We start from the raw sequence: 27,992 nt of genomic DNA, 5'->3' as shown, positions 1-27,992 counted from the left end.
TTTTTGATGGGTTAACAAGATTAGACATGTTTTTATTTTATTGGATGCTGCAACTTGAAAAACCAGGGCATCATACTAATAAATGATTAATGTTGTCTCAAACAGACGTGAATCTACTACATTCACACCTGCTATCCTGATCAATTTCTCGTATCTATAATGTACAGGAAATGTTACTTCCACTAAGGGAAAAGGAAATGTTATATGTGAAATGCTGGGAACCTTCACTAATGGAGCTCTCCTGAACATTTTCCAAAACACAAGCCTTCCTTCCAAAACTGTTGCTGTCGAGCTGAGGAACTTAAACGCTGTTACCTAAGCACCAGACAGCTGATGCATAGGACAAACGGACGAATTTCCACTTCTGCAAGGCTAACGGCCCCTCTTTACTTCCAAGCTCCAACCAGCAACTACAAAAAGGAACATAAACTACCATCAAAGAGTGCTGCTTTCTTCAACATCAGCTACTGCATGAGCTTGCCCTGAATTGATTGTCATGAAAGTGGAAAGCCGCGGCTAATTAACATTGCAGTCATGCATGCACCACCTTGAATTGATTGTCATGAAAGTGGAAAGCTCCATCTAATTAACATTTGTGATTGCAGTCTCGTCTATACAACTCGAACCCATGTCCCCCCACACATCGGACAGCCATAGGCCCAACGGCTGATCCACCAAGCCTCTCTTTCATTTTGATCTGGTGGATTTGCAGCACCAGGGGAGGCCAAAGCCGAAGTCTGCCGCAAACATCTTATGCACTGCATTAATAACAATAATGTTAGATAGGTATAATAGATTACAGGCAGATCCACGCATGCAGAGAGGGCAGAGGATTTGCAACTGAAATAAACATATGAATGGTTATATGGCAAGAGAGAAAATTTATGAGTGAGGTTATTCCTTTGCAGATTCTTATCTCTGATGGAAACATATTATGCAAGAGAAACATATCTTATCATAAACAAAGCAGTTCACTTGTTTCATTCCCTAGCACCACAATTAAATTGAAAATAATGTCCGACCATTTCCAGATTATGAACCACGAGTACCAAAACCTAGTAAATCACCTCTTGACCATTCATCCTTGTGTCCAAGGAAATATAATTCAGCACTCCCAGAGAACTGCTCCACTCACATAAAAGTCGGATCCGTGAGTAATCATGGTTGATCCTCCTCTTATGTGAGTTGGGGAGTAAAGGGAATTGGGTTTTAAGCATCTTGTGGTGGATGCAGCAGTGTATAGGGGATAACAGGGGAATATAATTCACTGCCTTACAACGACTAAATTCACTTCAAGGCTTAATTATGTTGAGTACCTCCTTCTAGATACATGACACAAACTTACCAATAACATAAAAATAGATTTTCCTTTTTAATTCAGTAATCCTACAGAAAAGATGGCTGAATAACAAAAAAAAAATAACTGACAAGATCAAAACAAAAAAAAAAAAAAAAAAAACCAAATAAGAGGGAGAAGAAAAATGGAGTGACCTTGTACCAAACGCCTTCAAGACCAGTCTTCCACACTGCAGTAACAACATCTCTTCGAGAACCCATTATGCCAAGATATGCTCCCAGGCCTGCAGAGGTGTTCAAGCCAACAGCTGCATCTCTTTCAGACAGTCTGCGCTTCCTCGGCCAAAGGCCATGAGCTCCGTAATAAACATCACAATTTTCCAGTGAGCTAAAATCAAGTGAATTTGTGGAGTTAAGCTTAGAAGTATCGTCTGAACCCATATCCTCTGGATCAGACCAGGGTCCGCCAAACATATTCCGCCTGTGCCACTCTTCAGATGGAGGGTGTAGTTCTAACTCTCGGAGTAACAGACCAGCAGCATCTGCACCTCTGGGCCGTGGCATGTTCTGTGGATTCCACAACAAAATGTTACATAAAGTTAACAAAACAGTTGTTTGTCCAAAAAAATTACAGAAGGAAAAGTGGAGGGCTATCCCTATCAAAAAAGAAACAAGAAAGAAAGAAAGCTACTTCCAAACAACCAAAGGTTCATTTACAGGAGTAAATCATAAGCATAGATACCTGCATATGCGGACCAAGAGATGCTTCTACAACCTCTGGCAATACAGTATAATTGCCGTCAATATAATGCAACCGCACCTGGATATTGCTGCTTCCTACTTGAGAAACCGGCAATGGGTGTCCCAGAGATGCTGTTCGCCGACACAGATCCATGAGTATGAGGAAAAGGACCGTCACCTACATGGCAGCAAAGAATGAGCCTTTATCTTAATCTAGGGTACCACTGCTGATTGATTGATTGTTTCCTTAACCGAGAGAATTATCAAAAACCTTTCGGATGCCCAAAAACTACGCGATTGACTTGAAGGTCAAGCAGTTTTTTCCTCAGTCCATAGATCAGAAAGAATATATTTAGCCAGATAAGAAACCAAAATTCTAATGAAGATTCTTCGTAACATGTGAAGACTAGACGAAATTAAAAAGCACCAGTTTCTACCTCCTCAAAACTGTATCCTTGGCCAGCATTTCCATTGCCTACCCTGTGCCTGCCTGCAGGTCCCTCTTCGACTGCTTTAGCTCCAGGCACTACCTGACTACCTCGAACTGCCTGCCCTTCATCCGACCTAACTACAGCTGGTGCTGGCTTTGAAGAAACAGTGTTGATCTCCTCCACCTTGCCAGCAGCACCAGACTGAGGTTTTTGCGCATTTGTATCAGTGGGATTTCTCTGTGTACCTCCGGCAAAGCGAGGTAGTTGAGTTCGCCGAAAGAAAAAACAGAAAAGCAGAAGCTGGCATAATCTGTGAAGGAAATGGCAGTCACCGATGAGCCTCACTGCTGGGGTTCCAGGAAAAGTTCCAGTATTGATGCTTATTGGCATGAAAGAAGATGGACCACTTATGGGGTTTGGTGTTGCAGTGGACACTCCATCTGTTGTGCTACTAATCTTAGCAATGGCACCTTGTACCCAAGCTTGCATCTGAGTGCTTCCAGTAGAACTTGTACCGCCACTTTGACCACCTGGAGAAAATGCATTAGAAGACAGAGTGTTAAACATAATAACCATAAGAAAGTGAGAGAAAGAATATAAGAGTTTTTATGGAATTTTCCCAGAGACTAAGGCAGTAACCTCTTAAGCAGTAAAGATCATATTACAGGACTCCACAAGCTTTTGAAGTTGGACACCACAAAACTTAGCAAACACAAAATTATGGAATAAAGGAATTTTATCTTTCTCCTTCATAAAGATGAACACTAGACGCTGCATACTAACCCTGATTTGGTGCGGGAGATGCCGAACTTTGAGTAGGACTAGTCACCGTATTGCGGTTACTGCCTGCGCCTGCTGTAACGGCGTGACTGGCCAGTGTGCGACAGAAACTTGCATAACGCCGTAGACGTGTGATAAAATGTGAAGCTAGATCAAGAACTGCATCAACATAAGCCTGCATGAAATTACCACAGTTAGAGAAAATTAACAAATCATAAACCTGCATCAACAAGGGCAGATGTTTGAGCTGACTGGAGGCAGGGAAATATCCAACCAGCTCAGTCTGAGTGCTTGGATACAGCAGACTAACAAGCCTAAACTGCCACACATATATTGTTTGTTCAGGCATCAGTTTCCAGGCCATAAAAGCCAAGGTACAGCCCAAGCCATACAACCATCATCACACATTTCATGTATCAGATATAAGCATCTTATCACTGGCAATCAGGTCATGAGTAAGCCACATATTGCTGGTAGGAGTAGATCTTCAGTAGTAAAAACTTCAACAGGACCCAAAACTTAATATGAGATAATAGAGAGAAAAGAGCAAACCTGAATATTCGGAACAAGGTTTGGCTCAACAGTCATTGCTTCAGGATCAATGCCAGATAATGTCTCGCCAGAAGCCTGCCATGGTTCAAGTACTAATGCTGAAGGATTTATCAAAGCTGACTCAATGCCTTTGCCGAGCATATCAAGCAGCAACCTAGCTTGCATGTCAAGAACCATTGCCCTAACCTCCTGAGCATTTGTACCTTCCAATAGCCTACATTTTATCCTGTCCAGACTCTGCATCATTAAAAACAAGTTTACTTGCCCAGCCAAATGCATTCTAGAAAATGGGACAGCCAGTAACAGGAGCTTTGAATTGTCACCACAAAATTAAAGGAAAAGCAATGTCATAGGTTAAAGCAATGTCTTGCATGGGATTTTAGGGTTATAATGTGCAACGATATAACATGTGTGCTTATGAGGCGCACATTACATGTCATACCTTATGTAATGTGCCACAAGACCATTCTACGTCCAGTCCAAGTCGAATATTCTACAAGACCTAGGCTAGCAGCATTAGAATATTCTAGATGCCCTTGCTAACTATCAAAATTAGAAATTGTTTTTTTGGGGCGGAAATTGGGCCACCATGGCACATACGATTTCCAAAAAAATAACAAAAAGACTTTGACATGGAAAATTTCAGAGAAATGAACCGCAAACATAAAAAAGATTAGATGCGTTCTTTCAATATTGTAATTACAAATATCATAATGACAGACTATCTCAAAAGAAATAATGATGAGATGGTAATAGAGCAGAAAAACATACAGGACCATACAGCTGCCTGTGCTGTGTAGAGGGAAGAGAATGAAAATCAGCATCCAAGACTGCAATGACACTGTTAAGTGAAACTGAAAAGAAACGAAGAACCAGCCATCAACAGAAGATCTTACCATTGATTCATGTTACTTGCAAAGAAATCTAGAATAGGAATCCTTGGGAAGAAATTGTTCTTCAATATATTTTCTTTTCTATAAGCCACGGTAATACTGGAGAATCTAATTATTCTTACCGATGCCATCCTCAGCAGCACTCTGTGTACACCCAACAGCATCCCACCAATCAACACCAACCAAAAGGCTCCACCAAAACCTGCTCTGGCAAAACACAATATCAGCATGACCAACCAGAATGTTGAAATTTTCTGCACATCCAACCTTCATCTGATTTTTAACCAAAGGAAATGCCATAACCACTAACATGTGGATTTCCAAAGTAATTCCCAAACAAATGACTCTACTAAGTACCTTTCAGCAATAGCACGCTCCCAGATTGCTGAGTTAGCCTTCACCTGACTAATTGGACCAGCAGGAGGAAGAACACGAATTATCTTCAATATACTGCGATCCTTCCTAGTGTCATGCCAAACTGAAGCTGAGCTGCAGCTTGTGGAAGAGAAGGCAGGAGCAGCAATTGCAGATCCAACATTAATCTGGTAGTTGTCAACAAGTGTGAAGTTTGGCCCAGAGAAAATGTGAACTCCACCCCGCAGAAAAGCAATAGCAATCTCGCCACCATGAGCAGAATAAACAATTCGAGCAAGAGTTCTAACATCGCTGGGCAGATCAGAGGGATCAAAGGTGACTCTTTTCGTCTTCTCAGAACGAGAATCAGATGCCTTTCTTCCATCTGAGATTGGTACTGCAGGAGCTGCTTGGAGATTTTTAAAATCATTAGTTGGTGGTATGCTTGTATCCACTTTGGACACCCATACAGTTTGCATGGGTGCCTGCCCACAAAAACCAGAAGTGGGATTTCCAAATATTGGATGAAGTACGACAGGTTGAAGGGACGATTCCCATCGTTGCACCCTCCATCCCGTGATTAAAGGACCCTCATCTGGATCATAAGGGGACATATATTGTCCTGCAGGCGTAAAACTAGTTATTATTATATTGAATCCAGATAACTGTGGGCATAGAAAGGGATCTTCAGCTGACTCGAACATGAAATTTAGCCTCACATCTCTGTAAGAATATGAGTATTAATTCGAGTAGACGGAGAAAGAGAGCCCAGGACACTGTTGCACAAGCATAATCACACAAACTATATAAAAACATACTGAAAGAGGATTTCTTATGGGAAAAATATGGAACAGGCAAAAAATAAAATTTCAATTCAGAATGCTGGTAGGTACCCTCAACTATAACAACCGCAATCACAGAGCCACCACGAGTCGGATCAAAAGCAACGGCACTGACTCCAGAACCCCAAGTGGTAGTTGCTGCAGATTGAGCTGCAGCCTCCGGACTCACATACGCAGAAAAATTTGAAACTGGCGAACAATGAAGTGAGACAGTGTCAGTGAAATCTTTATCCATATGCTTTTTCCCTGGCATTGCTTCAGACATCAGATGCTCCTGCCAGCTGAATAAATATGCAGCCAAAGGAGCAAAACCAGACCAATTAGGAGGCTTGACTGAAGGCGGGACCCCATTGCTAGCACTCGCCATTGGGGTCGCTTGAAATCCATTTCCAGGGCCAGGAGTAACCTCCCAAACAACAACAGTTGAAGGGTTTACAATCGGAACACCTGCAACATGCATTGCACCACTATCTGTTATAATAGCATCAGCAGCCATAATCCCACTAGGGCCGGCACCCAAGAGTCCTTTGCTCGTGCAAAACCACTTCGGTGATGTATTATTCTGGCTAGGGGGCCACTGGGACCAATGAAGTTGAACACAGCCCGATGAGAAAACTGAACAAACACAGAGGAAATTTGGCCATCTAGCTGAAAGAAAAACAGAAAGCACGTTAGTGATGGTCATGGGGCTGTTTTAATATGCCAAGTGGAGGTACCTCAAAAGCAGAAAGAACACCAAAAGTATCACCATCATTATTGGAATACATAGCACTAGCAGCAGTGGTCAATAGTCGGTTAAAAGCACCAGTTCATTCTCATAATTAGGAGAAAAGGTGGCAGATATCAAAAATTCTTAAATTAAGAGTTTCTGTGCTTGACATACATTGCATCTTTCTAGGAACATTCACGATACAGTAGTTAGAAGTTGATCCAATAATGAATAAATCCTTAGCAGAAACTACAACCAGTAATGAATAAAACCATAGCAGAAACTACAACCAAATTACTATTCTAAATTTACAGCTGTTCAGAAAATAACCTGAACTATTCTTCTCAAAGCAACAGCCACATGATATAATTCAGTGGATGTTAAGTAGCTAGTCAGAAGGCATGGCCCTTACAAGCTAAAAATGGAACTGGGCTTAAAGCTCCCACTTGAGCCTCTACAAACGCTTATAAAGAGAAGTCATGAAAACAAACCTGAAGTTTGAGAATGCTGAGAAAGGAATTTTTCCTCAAAAGCTGACTTTGAGTTTGTGGGAGTACTGGACTTTGACGAAAGCCACCTGTACTGATTTTTTAAGAGAAGTCGGACTACAGCGGGAGTATAACCAAATACCAACACAAATTTAAAAAAACAGAGATAAACTAGAGAACTGAGAAATATAGATAAATACTAAACTACCACCACCTATGTGCAAAGCATAATACATGGATAATTTAAGAATCAGATAACAAAAACATAATAACTGCATACTGGAGAGACCCCAGATAGCCATTTAGTAACAACTGCAATGTCCTGTCGCCATTCATGCTCACGCTGCCAGCAGCTAGCATCACGCACCAAATTAGATGGACACTGCACGACCAGATAAGATGTAAGCTACAAGAGAATTTAAAAATTATAAGCAAGTGGTATGCATAAACACAGAGAGACAGCAATGGGTAAAAACCAAAACAGGGCCAGCCCCAAACCTCTTACGTTGAGCAAGCCATGAAAAGCTTAGTTCTTAAGAACTAGTGAGTGGAAAAGGGCATCTACTTATTTTATATCTGGCTTAAACAATCCATCAAGTTAGCTTACTTGAGAAGGCTGAGTCCAGATAGTTATCCTCCCATGGAAATTAGCTATTAATAATGCACGAGGGCAAGAAGTAGGGGACCATTCGATAAACTGAACAGAATCACGAGGAGAATCTGCAAAGGGATCCAATTCAATAACTCGAAAATGGGAAATTAGAGCCCAATAGAAAGAGGGAAGTAATAAATCAGCGAGAAATCTAACATATAATAGATGAATGAAATACACTCGGCATACATGACTAATTAAAACTTAAAAAAAAGGAAGACATGGTAAACGGTGCAAGGTGACTCAAAATACCTGCTATGACATTGAAAACTGCACATTCAGTTGGTCTCTCAGGGATAACCAAGTGTATGGGGATCCAAAATGGGGGGTTTGCATTGGAGCTACAAAAAAAAATTGCAAATGATGATATTAAAATATTAATTGCAAACATGTGAGTCCATCTTGGGTACAATCTTATATTTTAATTAGAAGAACCCGAAATAGTTCACTATAGCAAATATCAATCATGTTTCAACATCTGTTCTCAAGCACATTAGCGTATTTATAGGAAAGTCCAATTGGCAACAATGTATAGTGAATGCTCTCCCCTATTAAACTGAAACATGCTAGAAATCCAAAAATCCACTGACCTGGGAATTCTTGCACAAGTTTCTGATGCACAAGCTATCGCGTTCAGCTTACCACACCAAGCAACAGCACTGGAAAAGCATACGTTAAAATATGAATTTGGTAAAGACCAGTAAAATGGTAGAATGGACAAGCAAAGATGCTTTAAATAACTACAGCTCATTTACTTTAGACAGCTGTTAATAGAATCTCAAAACCTACATTAGGAGTATCATGGTTTAACAATACGCATGTCACAAACCAACTGCATGTAGCTACAAGTTTGTGACGCTCATTGTTATGGCATCATGTTTCGAGTGTAAAATAGATGAGAATGACCAGAGAAAGTAAGAGTGAGAAAACACCGTAGCAACTAGAAAGCATTTATAAGAAAATCTGCAAGTAAAGTCTACAATTTCCCGTTGTCCTACCTTCTGTTCTATTTTGTGCTCCCATGGCAGATCGATGTTAGGAATGCATATTTTTTCTGCCAAAAAATGCCATTCTCATAATAGTTCAACACTAGAAATTGCAGAAATAGAATGATTTATCACCCTGATACAAGTGTGAAGATGGTGATTTTCAATATTTAATCAAAACATAAAAGCAAGCTTCTATATAGCATATACCAAATAACTTGATCGTATACTTCTTCATTGTTATCACTTCACCAACTTTAGTGTATCCTTTACATATCCACCAATCAATTCTAAAACTCTCTTTCTCTATCATATTTTTCCAAACTTGATTTTTCACTCGTCCTAAACTCACTTCCACTTCCTACACTAACAACAGAGCATCAAAAACAACTAAATCAAAGCATAAATCCCACTTGAAGGAATCCAGGTATCTAAAGACTTAAACAAAAAAGAAACTCAACTTCCATAAAACTACTCAAAAAAAACACATTTTGATAAGTAAAAGAACCCTAACCAATAGCGATATCTGATAAGCTCAAATTGCAGAAGAAAAAAAATCAAAATTCAATAAAAGAAGAGTCTGTGCTCCAATCAACAGAGTAAAAACACTAAACCTTAATAAAGTTTCGCTTAAAACCCACGAAGTTTAGAGACTGAACAACTTCCATATACAAACACGACTCACTTGAAGAATCGAATAAAACACTTGCATTATTTCATAAACTACCTAAAAGAAACTTAACGACAATCACAATACACTGATATTTGTGAAAAAGAAACTCAATTCCAACTTAAAAGAACCTATAATTGTAACATTCGTAAAATTAAAAACACTCAAATCCCATCAAAATTCTCTGGTTAAACACTAAACAACCTCTATTCACAAACAGAACTCATTCCAAATTCAATTGAAGAACCAAGAACTTTGTCTTATCTCAGATATAACCATAAAAGAACCCTAAGAACTATTACAGTTCACTCCAATTGTCTAAAAGAGACTCCAAATCCACTTAAAAGAAGCCCCAACTAGGCCCACAATCCAAAAGGATAAAAGAACACCAAACCTAAATCGAATTTCACTTGAAAACCACAGCTTTAATAATCAAACAACCAAAATCCACTCAAATCTCAATCAAAAACTGACCTAAATTTGCGACAAAGCTCAGGCACACTCATTTTATGCTGCAAATTCGACCGTGGCTGTTTCAGCCTAATACAAAACACAGTAGCCGGACTCACTGAGTCCTCTTCCATTGAATCGTCAAGTTTCTCACCACCACTCTCTTCCTCCCCCCCACTACTGACAGGCTCAATCTTCTCCACTCCACCAACACCACCGTCAGCCGGTAAAATATCCGGCGTAACCTGCTCCTCCTCCGTCGTCTCCTTAATAGAAGAAGAAGAAGTCATTTTTGAAAAATAAAAACCGAGTCTTTATATAGAGAAAAAGAAAAATGAATGTTGTCAGTGGTGCAAAAGTCACATTTGAAGGCGACAGGTACTACCGACTGTTTAGAGTGGGAGAGAGAGAGAGTGGGGCTAGAGTGGGATTTTGGTGTGTTATTTTTTTTTTTTGGATTTTAGTTTTTTAGGGTTTTTGTTTCAAAGAAGAGAGACAGAGGGAGATAATAAGATTCCATCCAGGTGTTTCCATACTCTCCTAGTTAGAGAGAGAAACAGAGAGAAAGGAGACGTTTTCTCTCTATTTTTTGTTCTTGCTTACGTCAAAGATTTAAAAAGTTTAAGAAAAGCGAATGAATATGATTTTTTTGGTATTGTGAATCTTTTTATTTAATTTTTTTATGCTCGAGTATCTATTTTTAAGTGAATTAATGTGATGTTTCTGAACATTTTAAAAGCTGTAATAATCATTATTCAACTGAAAAACATCACTTTTACAACCTTATATTTTTAAAATCAAATATATATGTTCCATATTCTTTATTGATCTCCACAACATCTTGTTACTAATAAGCCAACATTACAGTTTCAGATACCATACTGTTTGAGTTGGCACTTTCAAATGTTTGAATGTGAAGATACAGACATTCAAATCAAGCAAGAATGGATCCGATTGAAAGATGTGCATCCCCTCTACCAAGTTCAAGTGGTCTTAGATAACGTTGATGTCGGAGTTGCTCCGGCAAAGCCATGAAAGTGACTACCCCAATCAACCTGACAATGACACCCATTTACAGGAAACCACCTAACTTTTTCATTTGCTCCCACTTAGAAACTTCTAGAAGGTTCCCGTCAAGGGTTTAAAACCTTGATCTCTAAGTTTCCTACAAAACCACATAAACTCAAAACCATTGGTTCTATAGTAAAACCAGGTAGGTTTTAGTCTGTTAGAACCCCACACTAATTATCAAAATAAAAATTCCAAGGTAGAGGAACAAACTCTCACTTTCCACAAGATCTTAAGAGAGAAAAGATATACTTTGAGCTCTTCAAAAGTTTTTCTACATTCTAGTGTCCATTCAAAGTTAATGATATTTTTCAAAGCTTTGAAGAAATGCCGAATGTGTTTCCTTATCCTAGATATAAATTTGCAGTTAGTCTTCCAGTGAGACGTTCTAATGGGGAGTTATATCCAATATTGCCTGAATCTTCTAAGGGTCGGACTTTATTCCCTTGCTGCTGACTAGGAAATCCAAAAAATTTCCTCCTCTTATGGTGAACACATTATTTGAATGGGTTAAGCTTTATCTAACACTTGTCCAGAAAAAAACCTCTTCTAGATCCTTGAGATGTTGCTCAAAAATCATGTTATTCACTAGCATGTCATCCACATATCCTTAAATGATCCTCTAATTTGGTGCTTAAACATTTTTTTAACCATATGTTGATAAGTAGCCATTGTATTTTTCAAGCCAAAAGGCATTGCCTTGTAGCAAAACGTTTTATCTTTCAGTAATGAAATAAGTATTCTCCTCTTATTCTAAATAAATAGGGATTTGACGGTATCCTGAATTATATCCAAGAAACTTAATAACTCAAAGTCTACTATAGAGTCCTCCAATCTATCAATCTTTATGAGAGAAAAAGTATCTTTTGGACATGCCTTGTTTAAGTCAATGAAATACACACCCATCCTCTATTTTCCAATACTTTTTTTTCACCATGACCACATTAGTCAACCAATCAAGATATATGATCTCATGAACGAACCTAGTAGCTAAAAGTTTATCCACTTTTATAATTATTACAAGCTATCTTTACCCTCTGAAATTTCTCTTTTTATGTTAGATATGAGAGAAAGTTAGATTGACTTGAAGTCTATAAGCAACTATTTTCGGATTGATCCCTAGCATATCTGAAGTTTTGAAAGCAAAATTGTACTTATAGGTGAGGAGGAAATCTATCAATAATTGTTATTGATTTAGTTTCAAAGCACTATCTCAGTGATGAGTCAGACCTAATTAAAGAGTTTTTAAAGCTCTAATGGAGCAGATATGCCAACAATTATAGGGAGGTCTATGACACGTCTCATCACAAGTATATCTTGATTGTTTGTCATAAACTGGCTCATAAAGGTCAAAAGCCAAACCCAGAAAAAAGTTGATGGCTTTTTGAACTTGTTCCCATAAATGGTGTCAAATGAAGACGTTCCAAAATCCAATATGCTTAGGAATGAGATTTTTTGGTATTTGGATAATGGGTAATCATATGTTTGTGTCAATATTCCATTCTTCAGAACTTAGAAAGTGGATAACTAGTGGTAAAAAGCCAAACACCTGCAAAACAATTCTTTTTAGTGGAGTTTAGGGACCCTTAGATGATAAAGTCAATAACTTTTAAGAAAAGAATAGCAATAAATAAGAGAATAAGCATTAAATCCAAAAACAAGAGTGTTTGTTCTTGTTTTTTGTATGATAAATATTCTGAGATTTAAAAGTATAGTGTCCAGAGAATAAAATTGTGAACTTTTTACCTGGAAAGTTCAAGGGGTATTTATAACCCCTAAACCTTATCGTTATGCTAAAGTAGAGGGTTTAGAGAGTCATTTCCTCCTGTTAACATTAATGATGAATAAATATCCCTTATACAGCATTAATGATAGATAAATATCTCTTACACAATAATAAGATGGGAATATAGTAGGTCATTACGAGATTTTTTATACATTTATAAAGGTAGGGAGACGGATATCCCTGACACTAACATTTTATGTTAAAGTCATAATAATAAACAAATAGAGCCTTATAGTCCAACATGGGGTCTATAATGACCTACAGTCCTTTAACTTTTCTGTGTTAGGCACATTACTAAGCTCATAGTCAAAAAGTCTAATAGCATGCCAAACTCATGCCTAATTAGGCTCAGTGCGCTTCCAAACTCAAAGGCGATATGTCTTGTAACTCGTCAAGCTCATACCTACTTAAGCTTGGCACAGTGCCAATGATTAAGGGCAGTGGGTCTGGCAACTCGTCAGACATGTGCCCATTTAGACTCGGCTTTTAGCCACACCCATGAATGTTGGGTCTGGAAGCGAGTTACAGTCATGTCATTTGGGTCTAATATTTTACCAAGTCTATGAATGTTGGGTATGAAAGCAAACCCTTCCCACTTATCAATGGATTACCATCTTGTTTTTAAACCTTTTAAACAAGGACTTAGGCTTAAAAAATATTTTTTCATGATGCCAAAAAATGTCGATCCATCACGCGGACAAAGATATAAAAGGAGATTAGTGCATTGCACTGCCCATCATAAGAAGCAAACAAAGATTGATATGAATAAAGCTTAAAAAAGTCATTGGTTTAGCTTCTACAAGTTTGACTAATAAATAACGATTCATCAATAAATAGTCGAAGCAACCCAACTTAAGTAGAACTGGATGAATATTGCCTTTAATGATGTCAACTTTTGAATTATATTATTTTATTTTGTTTTACATTTCTTGTAGACTCATGAATGAACAATGAACTATAAAAAAAACATGTGTTTTTTATGAAGGAAAAAATAATATGATCTAGTTAACTTACTTTTCATTTTTTTTCTTTTGTTTTACAAAAATAGATGTTCAGATCACATTCAATATGAAATATTGTGTTTTACATCCCACTAATATCAAGAAAAATCTCTATTTATATCCGAGTTAAAACTTAGAATACTTCTTAAATCATAAAATCAATTCATAATTACGTATAAAAGCATGATTATTTGAAAAATTTTGATTAAATATTATATCCTTAAGAAAATATTAATATTAGTAAAATTCTTTAAAAATATTAATTTTCTAAAAAGTATGTTTTTTTAAAAAAAAATGAATCCTAAAATATAAGATAATTTTTATTTTTTTATTATACTTTTATTCATAAAATCAGCTACTTAAATCACCCTTATATTATATAACACTATATTGGAACTTTATTTTTACCATCACAACCCTAGAAAAACTTAAAATCAAGCTAATTAAAAATGAAGTATTAAAATCTAAAAATAAAAATCACATAGAAAATTCATCAAATTATTAAATTGAAACCTTAGTTGATTTTTACATGTTATTGTTGTTTATTGAGTTACATTATTTTTTAATCTTTAGGAAAAATAGTGATAGTGATAGTAATGGTATTAAAAATACAAAATTTATTAAAAAATAATTCTTAAAACTTTTATTCATATGTGTAATGTTAATTTATACACATCATCATATATAATTGAAAATAATTGTTCAAATAAAAATAATTTGTAATAATATAACATCAGGTGAGGAATTTCTTGTAATTATTATTTTTAAGAGTTATATATATTTATCCAAACTATGTTTTATTAAATTTTGAAAGATAATTCAATCTTTTCCCTAATTTTTACTTAAATCTAGTTTAAAACTATTTTATATAATTCACAAAGTAAACTAATTAATTTAATAATTATTATCAAAATTTAAATACGATTATTTAAAAATAAAACATGTTTATATAATAAACATTCACAATTATTTATTTATAAACAATTCAACTTCACTTCAGGTAATAAGAACATGCTCTTGGAGGGTACAAGTGAATCAATAATCGTTAGGTTGGGCCCGGTTCGGTCCATCCCGGCTCATAAACAACTCGACCAGCAGTCCACTTGATAGCCCAAAATGAACGACTTGTCGGAGCATTTAGTGTTGAATGGTGGGCCTGATTTAGCCTTAGAGGTAACGGGCCATTAGCTGGGCAATTTGCCAATTTATAATTGGGTTCTTTGTCTAGTCCTGTTTACATAGTACCATTGTTGATTTGTGATTGACGTTGCGTTTGAAATTTTACTTGATTGCGTTTTAAAAAATGTGGTTGGATTGAAAAAATATTAAATTAATTTTTTTTTTTTAATTTTGATGTGTTAATATTAAAAATAAAAAAATATTTTAATATACTTTAAAGTAAAAAATATTTAAAAAAATGAAAGGTTTTTCATGGTATTGATATTGATGAAAACACTTCTATGGTTTTAATTTGGATAATTAAGTATATGACTATATGTAGTTTGATTCATCAAGCAATAGAAGTTACAAGATTATTGGCTGCGTTTATTTTAATATATAGTTTGGACGGTTCCAATTTAAAAAAGAAAAATTGATTAAAATTTATATATATATATATATATATATATATATATATATTAAAAAATGGAGATACAGATGCACAATTAAAAAAAAAAAAAGTAAAGACACTTGATTTGAAAACTTGTATAATTACAGGCACTGAATTTTTTCAAGATAAACTCAAGAATGGTTGGCTAAATTGTTTTCTGTTTAAAATTGCTGATTTTAAAAAATAAATATTTTAATATATTTTCAAATAAAAATTATTTTAAAAAATAATATCATCTACTCTCCCTAACATCCCTAAATATTTAAGGAGTGTAGTAGATTTTGCTTTTAGATGTATTTTAAAAATGTATTTTTCTTGGAAAAAATATCAAATTAATAAATTTTTAATGTTTTTTTATGGTTTTAACATGTTAATATAAAAAAATAAAAAATTTATAAAAAAATATTTAAATATATTTTCAAATAAAAATTATTTTTTAAAAAATATTTCTCATCACAATATTAAAAAAAAAATCTAATAATCATCTTATAGTTTTGACGAGAAACAACGATAGATGATAAATCCCACCCATCATGATTATTCCATGGAGAAAAATCCATTTCATACAAAATCAAAGCTTTCTTGGACACGTGTCACAGACTATTCTTGGAAGTCTTGCGATAAGTCAATTATGATTATCTAATCTATGTCTAATTACCTTCCAAGTGGAGATTTGGAAATCTTGGGTTTGCCCATTTATGTCATCTTTGAAATTTGAATTTGTTTGCTAGTTACTCCATGCCATGTTTTTAATAAGTCTTTACTATTCTAATTCCTTTTAACTTATTTATTAGCATATTATAACACACAGTGGATTAATAATAATTTTTTAAAATATTAAAAATATTTTAAGTGTTTTAGGTTCGGTGATTATACTAGATTTAAGACTATTGAATCTAGCGATTATACCAGATTCTAGAAGTTTAGATCTGACATGTTTATCAAACACAAGGTACTTGGGTCTGCCAATTCTTACCTAACACAAACAAACAACAAACAAATAGATAATAATTGTACATTTTAATTATCAGGAGAGAGAAAAGAAATAAAACAACACAAACAATTAAAGAAATGTCTTATAAAAAGATAAGATAAAAAATAAAAAGTGAGACTACTATTATAATTCACAGTAAATATCTCTTGATATACAATGATTTCCCTATTTCATTTAGCATTTATTATAATAAATTCAAAATTATTCTCTAATTTATCTTTTAATTATTTTTTTAATTTAATACTTAATCAGTTGGAATTTATACCTCATAAATTTTTTCAATTCGCTTTGCACGAGATATCTCAAACAAAACTTCCGATATTAGATTAGTACTAATTTTACAATATTTTATTTTTGTTATGATATAGTAGAATAAATAATAGTTTCAGGAAAAATAAAAGTTAGTAAATACCCACCGGGTGAAAAGAGTGGATCCAACCAAGTGAGGGATTGGGTAATTAACAAAAGCAAATATTTCAGGTGAAGCAAAATACAGCTCTCATTTCTTGCTCTACAACATGTCGTGCTCGACCAATGAAACATTTGATGGTTAGATGAAAATAACAAGCTCAAATTTTGCAGAGAGACAGGATTTGAATCTTTTTGATGGGTTAACAAGATTGGACATTTTTTATTGGATGCTGCAACTTGAAAAACCAGGGCATCATACTAATAAATGATTAATGTTGTCTCAAACAGACATGGATCTATTACATTCACACCTGCTATCCTGATCAATTTCTCGTATCTATAATGTACAGGTAATGTCACTTCCATTAAAAGGAAAAGGAAATGTTATATGTGAAATGCTGGGAACCTTCACTAATGGAGCTCTCCTGAACATTTTCCAAAACACAAGCCTTCCTTCCAAAACTGTTGCTGTCGAGCTGAGGAACTTAAACGCTTTTACATACACCAGACAGCTGATGCATAGGACAAACGGACGAATTTCCACTTCTGCAAGGCTAACGGCTCCTCTTTACTTCCAAGCTCCAACCAGCAACTACAAAAAGGAACATAAACTACCATCAAAGAGTGCTGCTTTCTTCAACATCAGCTACTGCATGAGCTTGCCCTGAATTGATTGTCATGAAAGTGGAAAGCCGCAGCTAATTAACATTGCAGTCATGCATGCACCACCTTGATTTGATTGTCATGAAAGTGGAAAGCTCCATCTAATTAACATTTGTGATTGCAGTCTCGTCTATACAACTCGAACCCATGTCCCCCCACACATCGGACAGCCATAGGCCCAACGGCTGATCCACCAAGCCTCTCTTTCATTTTGATCTGGTGGATTTGCAGCACCAGGGGAGGCCAAAGCTGAAGTCTGCCGCAAACATCTTATGCACTGCATTAATAGCAATAATGTTACATAAGAATAATAGATTACAGGCAGATCCACGCATCCAGAGAGGGCAGAGGATTTGCAACAAAAATAAACATATGAATGGTTATATGGCAACAGAGAGAAACTTTATGAGTGAGGTTATTCCTTTGCAGATTCTTATCTCATGGAAACATATTATGCAAGAAAAAGATATCTTATCATAAACAAAGCAGTTCACATGTTTCATTCCCTAGCACCACAATTAAATTGAAAATAATGTCCGACCATTTCCATATTATGAACCACGAGAACCAAAACCTAGTAAATCACCTCTTGACCATTCATCCTCGTGTCCAAGGAAATATATTTCAGCACTCCCAGAGAACAGCTCCACTCACATAAAAGTCGGATCCGTGAGTAATCATGGTTGATCCTCCTCTTATGTGAGTTGGGGAAGTAGAGCTCAAGGAGCATGTATCTTTGGGCATGTTTTCAGCTCCTAACATCAACCCAACACCATTATATATCTCCAGTGATATCATTAATACCATAACCTCTAAAGTAATATCCAAATTAGAGTGGTTAATGGATTATGCATGACCAATAATGGTACAGCATCGCAGATAAGGAAAAAGGAAGATGCATGCGGGATGATCGTTGATTTCCTTGTGAAACACAAAAACGCACCGGGACAGAAATTCAATTGCATTATGCATTTACAGCCAACTACATGCCTTCCACCTCATGGTTACCAAGGAAAGAGATCCATAACTCAAGGAATCCCTTCATGGGATCATCCGTGTGCTGTGAAAACTCTTGGGTGTACTGGTACAGCACCAGACTAAAACTACGTAGGTATTAAAGGGAATTGGGTTTTAAGCATCTTGTGGTGGATGTGGTAGTGTATAGGGGATAACAGGAGAATATAATTCACTAGCTTGCAACCACTAAATTCACTTCAAGGCTTAATTATGTTGAGTACCTTCTTCAAGATACATGACACAAACTTACCAATAACATAAAAATGGATTTTCCTTTTTAATTCAGTAATCCTACAGAAAAGATGGCTGAATAACAAAAATAAAAATAACTGACAAGATCCAAACAAAAAAAATTTCAAATAAGAGAGGGAGAAGAAAAATGGAGTGACCTTGTACCAAACGCCTTCAAGACCAGTCTTCCACACTGCAGTAACAACATCTCTTCGAGAACCCATTATGCCAAGATATGCTCCCAGGCCAGCAGAGGTGTTCAAGCCAACAGCTGCATCTCTTTCAGACAGTCTGCGCTTCCTCGGCCAAAGGCCATGAGCTCCGTAATAAACATCACAATTTTCCAGTGAGCTAAAATCAAGTGAATTTGTGGAGTTAAGCTTAGAAGTATCCTCTGAACCAATATCCTCTGGATCAGACCAGGGTCCGCCAAACATATTCCGCCTGTGCCACTCTTCAGACGGTGGGTGTAGTTCTAACTCTCGGAGTAACAGACCAGCAGCATCTGCACCTCTGGGCCGTGGCATGTTCTGTGGATTCCATAACAAAATGTAACATATAGTTAAGAAAACAGTTGTTTGTCAAAAAAATACAGAAAGAAAAGTGGAGGGTTATCCCGGTCAAAAAAGAAAAAAGAAAGAAAAGAAAGCTACTTCCAAACAACCAAAGGTTCATTTACAGGAGTAAATCATAAGCATAGATACCTGCATATGCGGGCCAAGAGATGCTTCTACAACCTCTGGCAATACAGTATAATTGCCGTCAATATAATGCAACCGCACCTGGATATTGCTGCTTCCTACTTGAGAAACCGGCAATGGGTGTACCAGAGCTGCTGTTCGCCGACACAGATCCATGAGTATGAGGAAAAGGACCTTCACCTGCATCGCGCCAAAGAATGAGCCTTTATCTTAATCTAGAGAACCACTGCTGATTGATTGATTGTTTCCTTAACTGAGAACTATCAAAAACCTTTCCGATGCCCAAACACTGAGCGATTGACTTGAAAGTAAAGCAATTTAGCCAGATAAGAAACCAAAAGTCTAATGAAGATTCTTCGTAACATGTGAAGACTAGAAGAAATTAAAGAGCAACAGTTTCTACCTCCTCAGAACTGTATCCTTGGCCAGCATTGCCACTGCCTACTCTGTGCCTGCCAGCAGGTCCCTCTTCGACTGCTTTAGCTCCAGGCACTACCTGACTACCTCGAACTGCCTGACCTTCATCCGACCGAACCGCAGCTGGTGCTGGCTTTGAAGAAACAGAGTTGATCTCCTCCACCTTGCCAGGAGCACCAGACTGAAGTTTTTGCGCATTTGTATCAGTGGGATTTCTCTGTGTACCTCCGGCAAAGCGAGGTACTTGAGTTCGCCGCCGAAAGAAAAAACAGAAAAGCAGAAGCTGGCATAATCTGTGAAGGAAATGGCAGTCACCGATGAGCCTCACTGCTGGGGTTCCAGGAAAAGTTCCAGTATTGATGCTTATTGGCATGAAAGAAGATGGACCACTTATGGGGTTTGAAGTTGCAGTGGACACTCCATCAGTTGTGCTACTAATCTTAGCAATGGCACCTTGTACCCAAGCTTGCATCTGAGTGCTTCCAGTAGAACTTGTACCGCCACTTTGACCACCTGGAGAAAATGCATTAGAAGACAATGTGTTATACATAATAACCATGAGAGAGAGAGAGAGAGAGGGAGAGAGATATAAAAGTTTTCATGGAATTTTCCCAGAGACTACAGCAGTAACCTCTTAAGCAGTAAAGATCATATTGCAGGACTCCACAAGCTTTTGAAGTTGGACACCACAAAACTTAGCAAACACAAAATTATGGAATAAAGGAATTTTATCTCTCCTTTATAAAGATGAACACTAGACACTGCATACTAACCCTGATTTGGTGTGGGCGATGCCGAACTTTGAGTAGGACTAGTCACCGTATTGCGGTTACTGCCTGCGCCTGCTGTAACGGCGTGACTGGCCAGTGTGCGACAGAAACTTGCATAACGCCGTAGACGTGTGATAAAATGTGAAGCTAGATCAAGAACTGCATCAACATAAGCCTGCATGAAATTACCACAGTTAGAGAAAATTAACAAATCATAAACCTGCATCAACATGGGCAGATGTTTGAGCTGACTGGAGGCAGGAAAATATGCAACCAGCTCAGTCTGCGTGCTTGGATACAGCAGACTATCAAGCCTAAACTGCCACACATATATTGTTTGGTCAGGCATCAGTTTCCAGGCCATAAAAGCCAAGGTACAGCCCAAGCCATGCAACCATCATCACACATTTGATGTATCAGATATAAGCATCATATCGCAGGCAATCAGACCATGAGTAAGCCACGTATTGCTGGTAGGAGTAGATCCTCAGTACTAAAAACTTCAACAGGACCCAAAATTTAACATGAGATAATAGAGAGACAAGAGCAAACCTGAATACTCGGAACAAGGTTTGGTTCAACAGTCATTGCTTCAGGATCAATGCCAGATAATGTCTCGCCAGAAGCCTGCCATGGTTCAGGTACTAATGCTGAAGGATTTATCAAAGCTGACTCAATGCCTTTGCCGAGCATATCAAGCAGCAACCTAGCTTGCATGTCAAGAACCATTGCCCTAACCTCCTGAGCATTTGTACCTTCCAGTAGCCTACATTTTATCCTGTCCAGACTCTGCATCATTAAGAAACAAGTTTACTTCCCAGCCAAATGCATTATAGAAGCACAGGCAGTAACAGGAGCTTTGAATTGTCAAGTGGGGTGAGAATTAAAGAATGCTGTTTTATCTTATTTCCTAATTTGATTGTGATGCATGTCTTGCATGGGACTTTTGGGTTCTAATGTGCCAGGATATACCATGTGTGTTTATGAGACACATTACATGTCATACCTTCTGTAATGTGCCTCAATAAGCAGAGAGTTTATTTGGTTGAAAGCAGATGATCAATGAATGCAATTTTTGTATTCACAACTTTTTCATATTTATGGTTTCAAGAACTCTTCCTTGAGGATTCATGGAAGCCCCAGTGAAATTCTAAATATCTACCCCCTCAATTTCCACAAGCCATTCTACGTCCAGTCCAAGTCAAATATTCTACAAGAACTAGGCTAGCAGCAATAGAATATTCTAGATGCCCTTGCTAACTATTGAAATTAGAATTTTTTTTTTTTGGGGGGGGGGGGGGGGGCATGGGCCACCATGGCACATACTATTTCCAAACGAATAACAAAAGGAGTTACATGGAAAATTCAATAGAAATGAACCAAAAATATAAAAAATATTACATGCGCTCACTCAATAATGTAATTCCAAATATCATAATGACAGACTATCTCAAAAGAAATAATGATGAGATGGCAATAGCGCAGAAAAAACATACAGGACCATACTGCTGCCTGTGCTGTGTAGAGGGAAGAGAATGAAAATCAGCATCCAAGACTGCAATGACACTGTTAAGTGAAACTGAAAAGAAACAAAGAACCAGACATCAACAGAGTATCTTACCGTGGATTCATGTTACTTGCAAAGAAATCTAGAACAGGAATCCTTGGGAAGAAATTGTTCTTCAATATATTTTATTTTCTATAAGCCACGGTAATACTGGAGAATCAAATTATTCTTACCGATGCCATCCTCAGCAGCACTCTGTGTACACCCAACAGCATCCCACCAATCAACACCAACCAAAAGGCTCCACCAAAACCTGCTCTGGCAAAACACAATATCAGTATGACCAAGCAGAATGTTGAAATTATCTGCACATCCAACCTTCATCTGATTTTTAACCAAAGGAAATGCCATAACCACTAACATGTGGATTTCCAAAGTAATTCCCAAACAAATGACTCTTACTAAGTACCTTTCAGCAATAGCACGCTCCCAGATTGCTGAGTTAGCCTTCACCTGACTACTTGGAACAGCAGGAGGAAGAACACGAATTATCTTTAATACAGTGCGATCCTTGCTAGTGTCATGCCAAACTGAAGCTGAGCAGCAGCTTGTGGAAGAGAAGGCAGGAGCAGCAATTGCAGATCCAACATTAATCTGGTAGTTGTCAACAACTGTGAAGTTTGGCCCAGAGAAAATGTGAACTCCACCCCGCAGAAAAGCAATAGCAATCTCGCCGCCATGAGCAGAATAAACAATTCGAGCAAGAGTTCTCACATCGCTGGGCAGATCAGAGGGATCAAAGGTGACTCTTTTCGTCTTCTCAGAACCAGAATCAGATGCCTTTCTTGCATCTGAGATTGGTACTGCAGGAGCTGCTTGGAGATTTTTAAAATCATTAGTTGGTGGTATGCTTGTATCCACTTTGGACACCCATACAGTTTGCATGGGTGCCTGCCCACCAAAACCAGAAGTGGGATTTCCAAATATTGGATGAAGAACGACAGGTTGAAGGGATGATTCCCAGCGTTGCACCCTCCATCCCGTGATTAAAGGACCCTCATCTGGATCATAAGGGGACATATATTGTCCTGCATGCACAAAACCAGTTATTATTATATTGAATCCAGATAACTGCGGGCAAAGAAAAGGATCTTCAGCTGACTCGAACATGAAAGTTTAGCTTCACATCACTGTATGAGCATGAGTATTAAAGTGGGTAGAGAAATCACTGTATGAGTATGAGTATTAAAGTGAGTAGAGAAAGAGAGCCAAGGACACTTTTGAACAAGAAAAATCACACGAACTACATAAAAACACACTGAAGGAGGATTTGTTATGGAAAAAATACAGAACAGGCAAAAAATAAAATTTCAATACAGAATACTAATAGGTACCCTCAACTATAACAACCGCAATCACAGAGCCACCACGAGTCGGATCAAAAGCAACGGCACTGACTCCAGAACCCCAAGTGGTAGTTGCTGCAGATTGAGCTGCAGCCTCAGGACTCACATACGCAGAAAAATTTGAAACTGGCGAACAATGAAGTGAGACAGTGTCAGCGAAATCTTTATCCATATGCTTTTTCCCTTGCATTGCTTCAGACATCAGATGCTCCTGCCAGCTGAATAAATATGCAGCCAAAGGAGCAAAACCAGACCAATTAGGAGGCTTGACTGAAGGCGGGACCCCATTGCTAGCACTCACCATCGGAGTCGCTTGAAATCCATTTCCAGGGCCAGGAGTAACCTCCCAAACAACAACAGTTGAAGGGTTTACAATCGGAACACCTGCAACATGCATTGCACCACTATCCGTTATAATAGCATCAGCAGCCATAATCCCACTAGGGCCGGCACCCAAGAGTCCTTTGCTTGTGCGAAACCACTTCGGTGATGTATTATTCTGACTTGGGGGCCACTGGGACCAATGAAGTTGAACAGAACCAGATGAGAAAACTGAACAAACACAGAGGAAATTTGGCCATCTAGCTGAAAGAAAAATAGAAAGCACGTTAGTGATGGTCTTGGTGCTGTTTTAATATGTCAAGTGGAGGTACCTCAAAAGCAGAAAGAACAGAAAACCAAAAGTATCACCATCATTATTGGAATACTTAGCACTAGCAGCAGTGGTCAATAGTCGGTTAAAAGCACCAGTTCATTCTTGTAATTAGGAGAAAAAATGGCAGATATTAAAAATTCTTAAATTAAGAGTTTCTGCTCTTGCCATGCATTGCATCTTTCTAGGAACATTCACGATACAGTAGTTAGAAGTTGATCCAATAATGAATAAATTCTTAGCAGAAACTACAACCAGTAATGAATAAAACCATAGCAGAAACTACAACCCAATTACTATTCTAAATTTACAGCTGTTCAGAAAATAACCTGAACTATTCTTCTCAAAGCAACAGCCACATGATATAATTCACCGGATGTTAAGTTGCTAGTCAGAAGGCATTGCCCTTACAAGCTAAAAATGGAACTGGGCTTAAAGCTCCCACTTGAGCCTCTACAAACGCTTATAAAGAGAAGTCATGAAAACAAACCTGAAGTTTGAGAATGCTGAGAAAGGAATTTTTCCTCAAAAGCTGACTTTGAGTTTGTGGGAGTACTGGACTTTGACGAAAGCCACCTGTACTGATTTTTTAAGAGAAGTCGGACTACAGCAGCAGTATAACCAAATACCAACACAAATTTAAAAAAACAGAGATAAACTAGAGAACTGAGAAATATAGATAACTACTAAACCACCACCACCTATGTGCAAAGCATAATACATGGATAATTTAAGAATCAGATAACAAAAACATAATAACTGCATACTGGAGAGACCCCAGATAGCCATTTAGTAACAACTGCAATGTCCTGTCGCCATTCATGCTCACGCTGCCAGCAGCTAGCATCACGCACCAAATTAGATGGACCCTGCATGACCAGATAAGATGTAAGCTACAAGAGAATTTAAAATTATAAGCAAGTGGTATGCATAGACACAGAGAGAGACGGTAAAAACCAAAACAGGGCCAGCCCCAAACCTCTTACGTTGAGCAAGCCATGAAAAGCTTAGTTCTTAAGAACTAGTGAGTGGAAAAAGGCATCTACTTATTTTATATCTGGCTTAAACAATTCATCAAGTTAGCTTACTTGAGAAGGTTGAGTCCAGATAGTTATCCTCCCATGGAAATTAGCTATTAATAATGCACGAGGGCAAGAAGTAGGGGACCATTCGATAAACTGAACAGAATCACGAGGAGAATCTGCAAAGGGATCCAATTCAATAACTCGAAAATGGGAAATTAGATCCCAGTAGAAAGAGGGAAGTAATAAATCAGTGAGAAATCTAACATATAATAGATGAATGAAATAAACTCGGCATACATGACTAATTAAAACTTAAGGGCATGGTAAACGGTGCAAGATGACTAAAAATACCTGCTATGACATTGAAAACTGCACATTCAGTTGGTCTCTCAGGGATAACCACGTGTATGGGGATCCAAAATGGTGGGTTTGCATTGGAGCTACAAAAAAAAATAGCGAATGATGATATTAAAATATTAATTGAAAAAATATGAGTCCATCTTGGGTACAATCTTATATTTTAATTAGAAGAACCCGAAATAGTTCACTATAGCAAATATCAATCATGTTTCAACATCTGTTCTCAAGCACATTAGCGTATTTATAGGAAAGTCCAATTGGCAACAATGTATAGTGAATGCTCTCCCCTATTAAACTGAAACACATTTGAAATCCAAAAACTCCACTGACCTGGGAATTCTTGCACAAGTTTCTGATGCACAAGCTATCGCATTCAGCTTACCACACCAAGCAACAGCACTGGAAAAGCATAAGTTGAAAATAAGAATTTGGTAAAGACCAGTAAAATGGTAGAATGGACAAGCAAAGATGCTTTAAATAACAACAGCTCATTTACTTTAGACAGCTGTTAATAGAATCTCAAAACCTACATTAGGAGTATCATGTTTTAACAATACCCATGTCACAAATCAACTGCATGTAGCTACAAGTTTGTGACGCTCATTGTTATGGCATCATGTTTCGAGTGTAAAATAGATGAGAATGACCAGAGAATGTAAGAGTGAAAAAACACTGTAGCAACTAGAAAGCATGTATAAGAAAATCTGCAAGTAAAATCTACAATTTCGCGTTGTGCTACCTTCTGTTCTATTTTGGCCTCCCATGGCAGATCGTATGTTAGGAATGCATATTATTTCTGCCAAAAAATGCCATTCTCATAATAGGTCAACACTAGAAATTGCAGAAATAGAAAGATTTATCACCCTGATACAAGTGTGAAGATGGTGATTTTCAATATTTAATCAAAACACAAAAGCAAGCTTCTATATAGCATATACCAAATAACTTGATCGTATACTTCTTCATCATTATCACTTCACTGACTTCATTGTATCCTGTACATATCCACCAATCAATTCTAAAACTCTCTTTCTCTATCATATTTTTCCAAACTGGATTTCTCACTCGTCCTAAACTCACTTCCACTTCCTACACTAACTACAGAGCAGCAAAACCAACAAAATCAAAGCATAAATCCCACTTGAAGGAATCCAGGTATCTAAAGATTTAAACAAATAAGAAACTCAACTTCCATAAAACTACTCAAAAAGACACATTTTGATAAGTAAAAGAACCCTAACCAATAGCGATAGCTGATAAGCCCAAATTGCAGAAGAAAAAACTCAAATTTCAATAAAAGAAGAGCCTGTGCTCCAATCAACAGAGTAAAAACACTAAACCTTAATAAAGTTTCGCTTAAAACCCACGAAGTTTAGAGACTGAACAACTTCCATATACAAACACGACTCACTTGAAGAATCGAATAGAACACTTGCATTATTTCATAAACTACCTAAAAGAAACTTAACGACAATCACAATACACTGAGATTTGTGCAAAAGAAACTCAATTCCAACTTAAAAGAACCCATAATTGTAACATTCATAAAATTAAAAACACTCAAATCCCATCAAAATTCACAGGAAAATCCACAACCTTAAACACTAAACAACCTCTATTCACAAACAGAATTCATTCAAAATTCAATTGATGAACCAAGAACTTTGTCTTTTCTCAAATATCACCCTAGCAGAACCCTAAAAACAATCACAGTCCACTCCAATTGTCTAAGAGAGACTCGAAATCCACTTAAAAGAAGCCCCAACTAGGCCCACAATCCAAAAAAGTAAAAGAACACCAAACCTAAATCGAATTTCACTTGAAAACCACGGCTTTAATAATCAAACAACCAAAATCCACTCAAATCTCAATCAAGGACTGACCTATATTTGCGACAAAGCTCAGGCACACTCATTTTATGCTGCAAATTCGACCGTGGCTGCTTCAGCCTAATACAAAACACAGTAGCCGGACTCACTGAGTCCTCTTCCATTGAATCGTCAAGTTTCTCGCCACCACTCTCTTCCTCCCCGCCACTGCTGACAGGCTCAGTCTTCTCCACTCCAGCAACACCACCGTCAGCCGGCACAATATCCGGCGCAACCTGTTCCTCCTCCGTCGTCTCCTTAATAGAAGAAGAAGAAGTCATTTTTGAAAAATAAAAACCGAATCTTTATATAGAAAAAAAGAGAAGTGAATGTTGCTAGTGGTGCAAAAGTCACAATTGAAGGCGACAGGTATGACTGACTGTTTAGAGTGGGGAGAGAGAGTGGGGCTAGTGTGGGATTTTGGGTTTTCTTTTTTGATTTTAGTTTTTTAGGGTTTTTGTTTCAAGGAAGAGGGACAAGGAGTGAGAGACTGAGATTCCATCAGGTGTTTCCTTACTCGCCTTGTTAGAGGGAGAAAGGAGAGGTATTTCCTCTCTCCTGGTTCTTGCTTATGTCAAAAGCAAGGCCTTTTTCGTGTTATTGGGTGTTCTTGGTAGTGGGTTTTTCTTGCTTGATTTTGATTTGAGAGACGAAAAAGGGAG

General features: G+C 37.4%; 2 protein-coding genes across 12 annotated transcripts; both read right to left on the bottom strand.

The window, feature by feature from the left end:
• Window positions 1-54: 54 nt before the first annotated feature.
• LOC7477418 (mediator of RNA polymerase II transcription subunit 16) lies at window positions 55-10,401 on the bottom strand. Of its 6 annotated transcripts, none has more exons than XM_024599088.2 (16): window positions 9,869-10,401; window positions 8,329-8,397; window positions 7,991-8,079; window positions 7,694-7,806; window positions 7,367-7,468; window positions 7,090-7,180; window positions 5,941-6,537; window positions 5,051-5,669; window positions 4,816-4,895; window positions 4,572-4,654; window positions 3,801-4,037; window positions 3,252-3,423; window positions 2,475-2,998; window positions 2,039-2,215; window positions 1,492-1,863; window positions 55-758 (listed from the first exon to the last, which is right to left on the bottom strand). In XM_024599088.2, exons 1-16 carry the CDS (start codon window positions 10,132-10,134, stop codon window positions 612-614), a joined length of 3,738 nt encoding a protein of 1,245 aa, XP_024454856.1. In that variant the 5' UTR covers window positions 10,135-10,401; the 3' UTR covers window positions 55-611. The 6 variants fall into 6 exon arrangements, with proteins under 6 accessions (XP_024454856.1, XP_024454859.1, XP_052308576.1 ...); XM_024599091.2 differs by lacking the exon at window positions 7,694-7,806 and adding an exon at window positions 8,737-8,792 and having other exon boundaries at window positions 7,090-7,175; window positions 9,869-10,018; XM_052452616.1 differs by lacking the exon at window positions 7,694-7,806 and adding an exon at window positions 8,737-8,860 and having other exon boundaries at window positions 7,090-7,175; window positions 9,869-10,017.
• LOC7490820 (mediator of RNA polymerase II transcription subunit 16) lies at window positions 55-27,992 on the bottom strand. Of its 6 annotated transcripts, none has more exons than XR_008059114.1 (17): window positions 27,346-27,990; window positions 25,793-25,861; window positions 25,454-25,542; window positions 25,166-25,278; window positions 24,845-24,946; window positions 24,568-24,658; window positions 23,414-24,010; window positions 22,489-23,107; window positions 22,253-22,332; window positions 22,009-22,091; window positions 21,065-21,301; window positions 20,516-20,687; window positions 19,729-20,255; window positions 19,329-19,505; window positions 18,783-19,154; window positions 17,320-17,653; window positions 55-429 (listed from the first exon to the last, which is right to left on the bottom strand). XR_008059114.1 is itself a non-coding variant. In XM_024598485.2 (16 exons), the coding sequence occupies exons 1-16, from the start codon at window positions 27,609-27,611 to the stop codon at window positions 17,507-17,509; spliced, it is 3,741 nt and encodes a 1,246-aa protein (XP_024454253.1). In that variant the 5' UTR covers window positions 27,612-27,990; the 3' UTR covers window positions 16,951-17,506. The 6 variants fall into 6 exon arrangements, 1 of the variants encoding a protein (XP_024454253.1); XR_008059117.1 differs by lacking the exon at window positions 25,166-25,278 and adding an exon at window positions 26,202-26,258 and having other exon boundaries at window positions 24,568-24,653; window positions 27,346-27,495; XR_002981153.2 differs by lacking the exon at window positions 55-429 and adding an exon at window positions 16,951-17,305 and having other exon boundaries at window positions 17,443-17,653.

This window comes from Populus trichocarpa, chromosome 4 (assembly GCF_000002775.5).
Source record: "Populus trichocarpa isolate Nisqually-1 chromosome 4, P.trichocarpa_v4.1, whole genome shotgun sequence".
NCBI classification, from domain to species: Eukaryota; Viridiplantae; Streptophyta; class Magnoliopsida; order Malpighiales; family Salicaceae; genus Populus; species Populus trichocarpa.
Note: the sequence above shows the minus strand (reverse complement) of the source record. Positions and strands in the feature narration are given on the sequence as shown.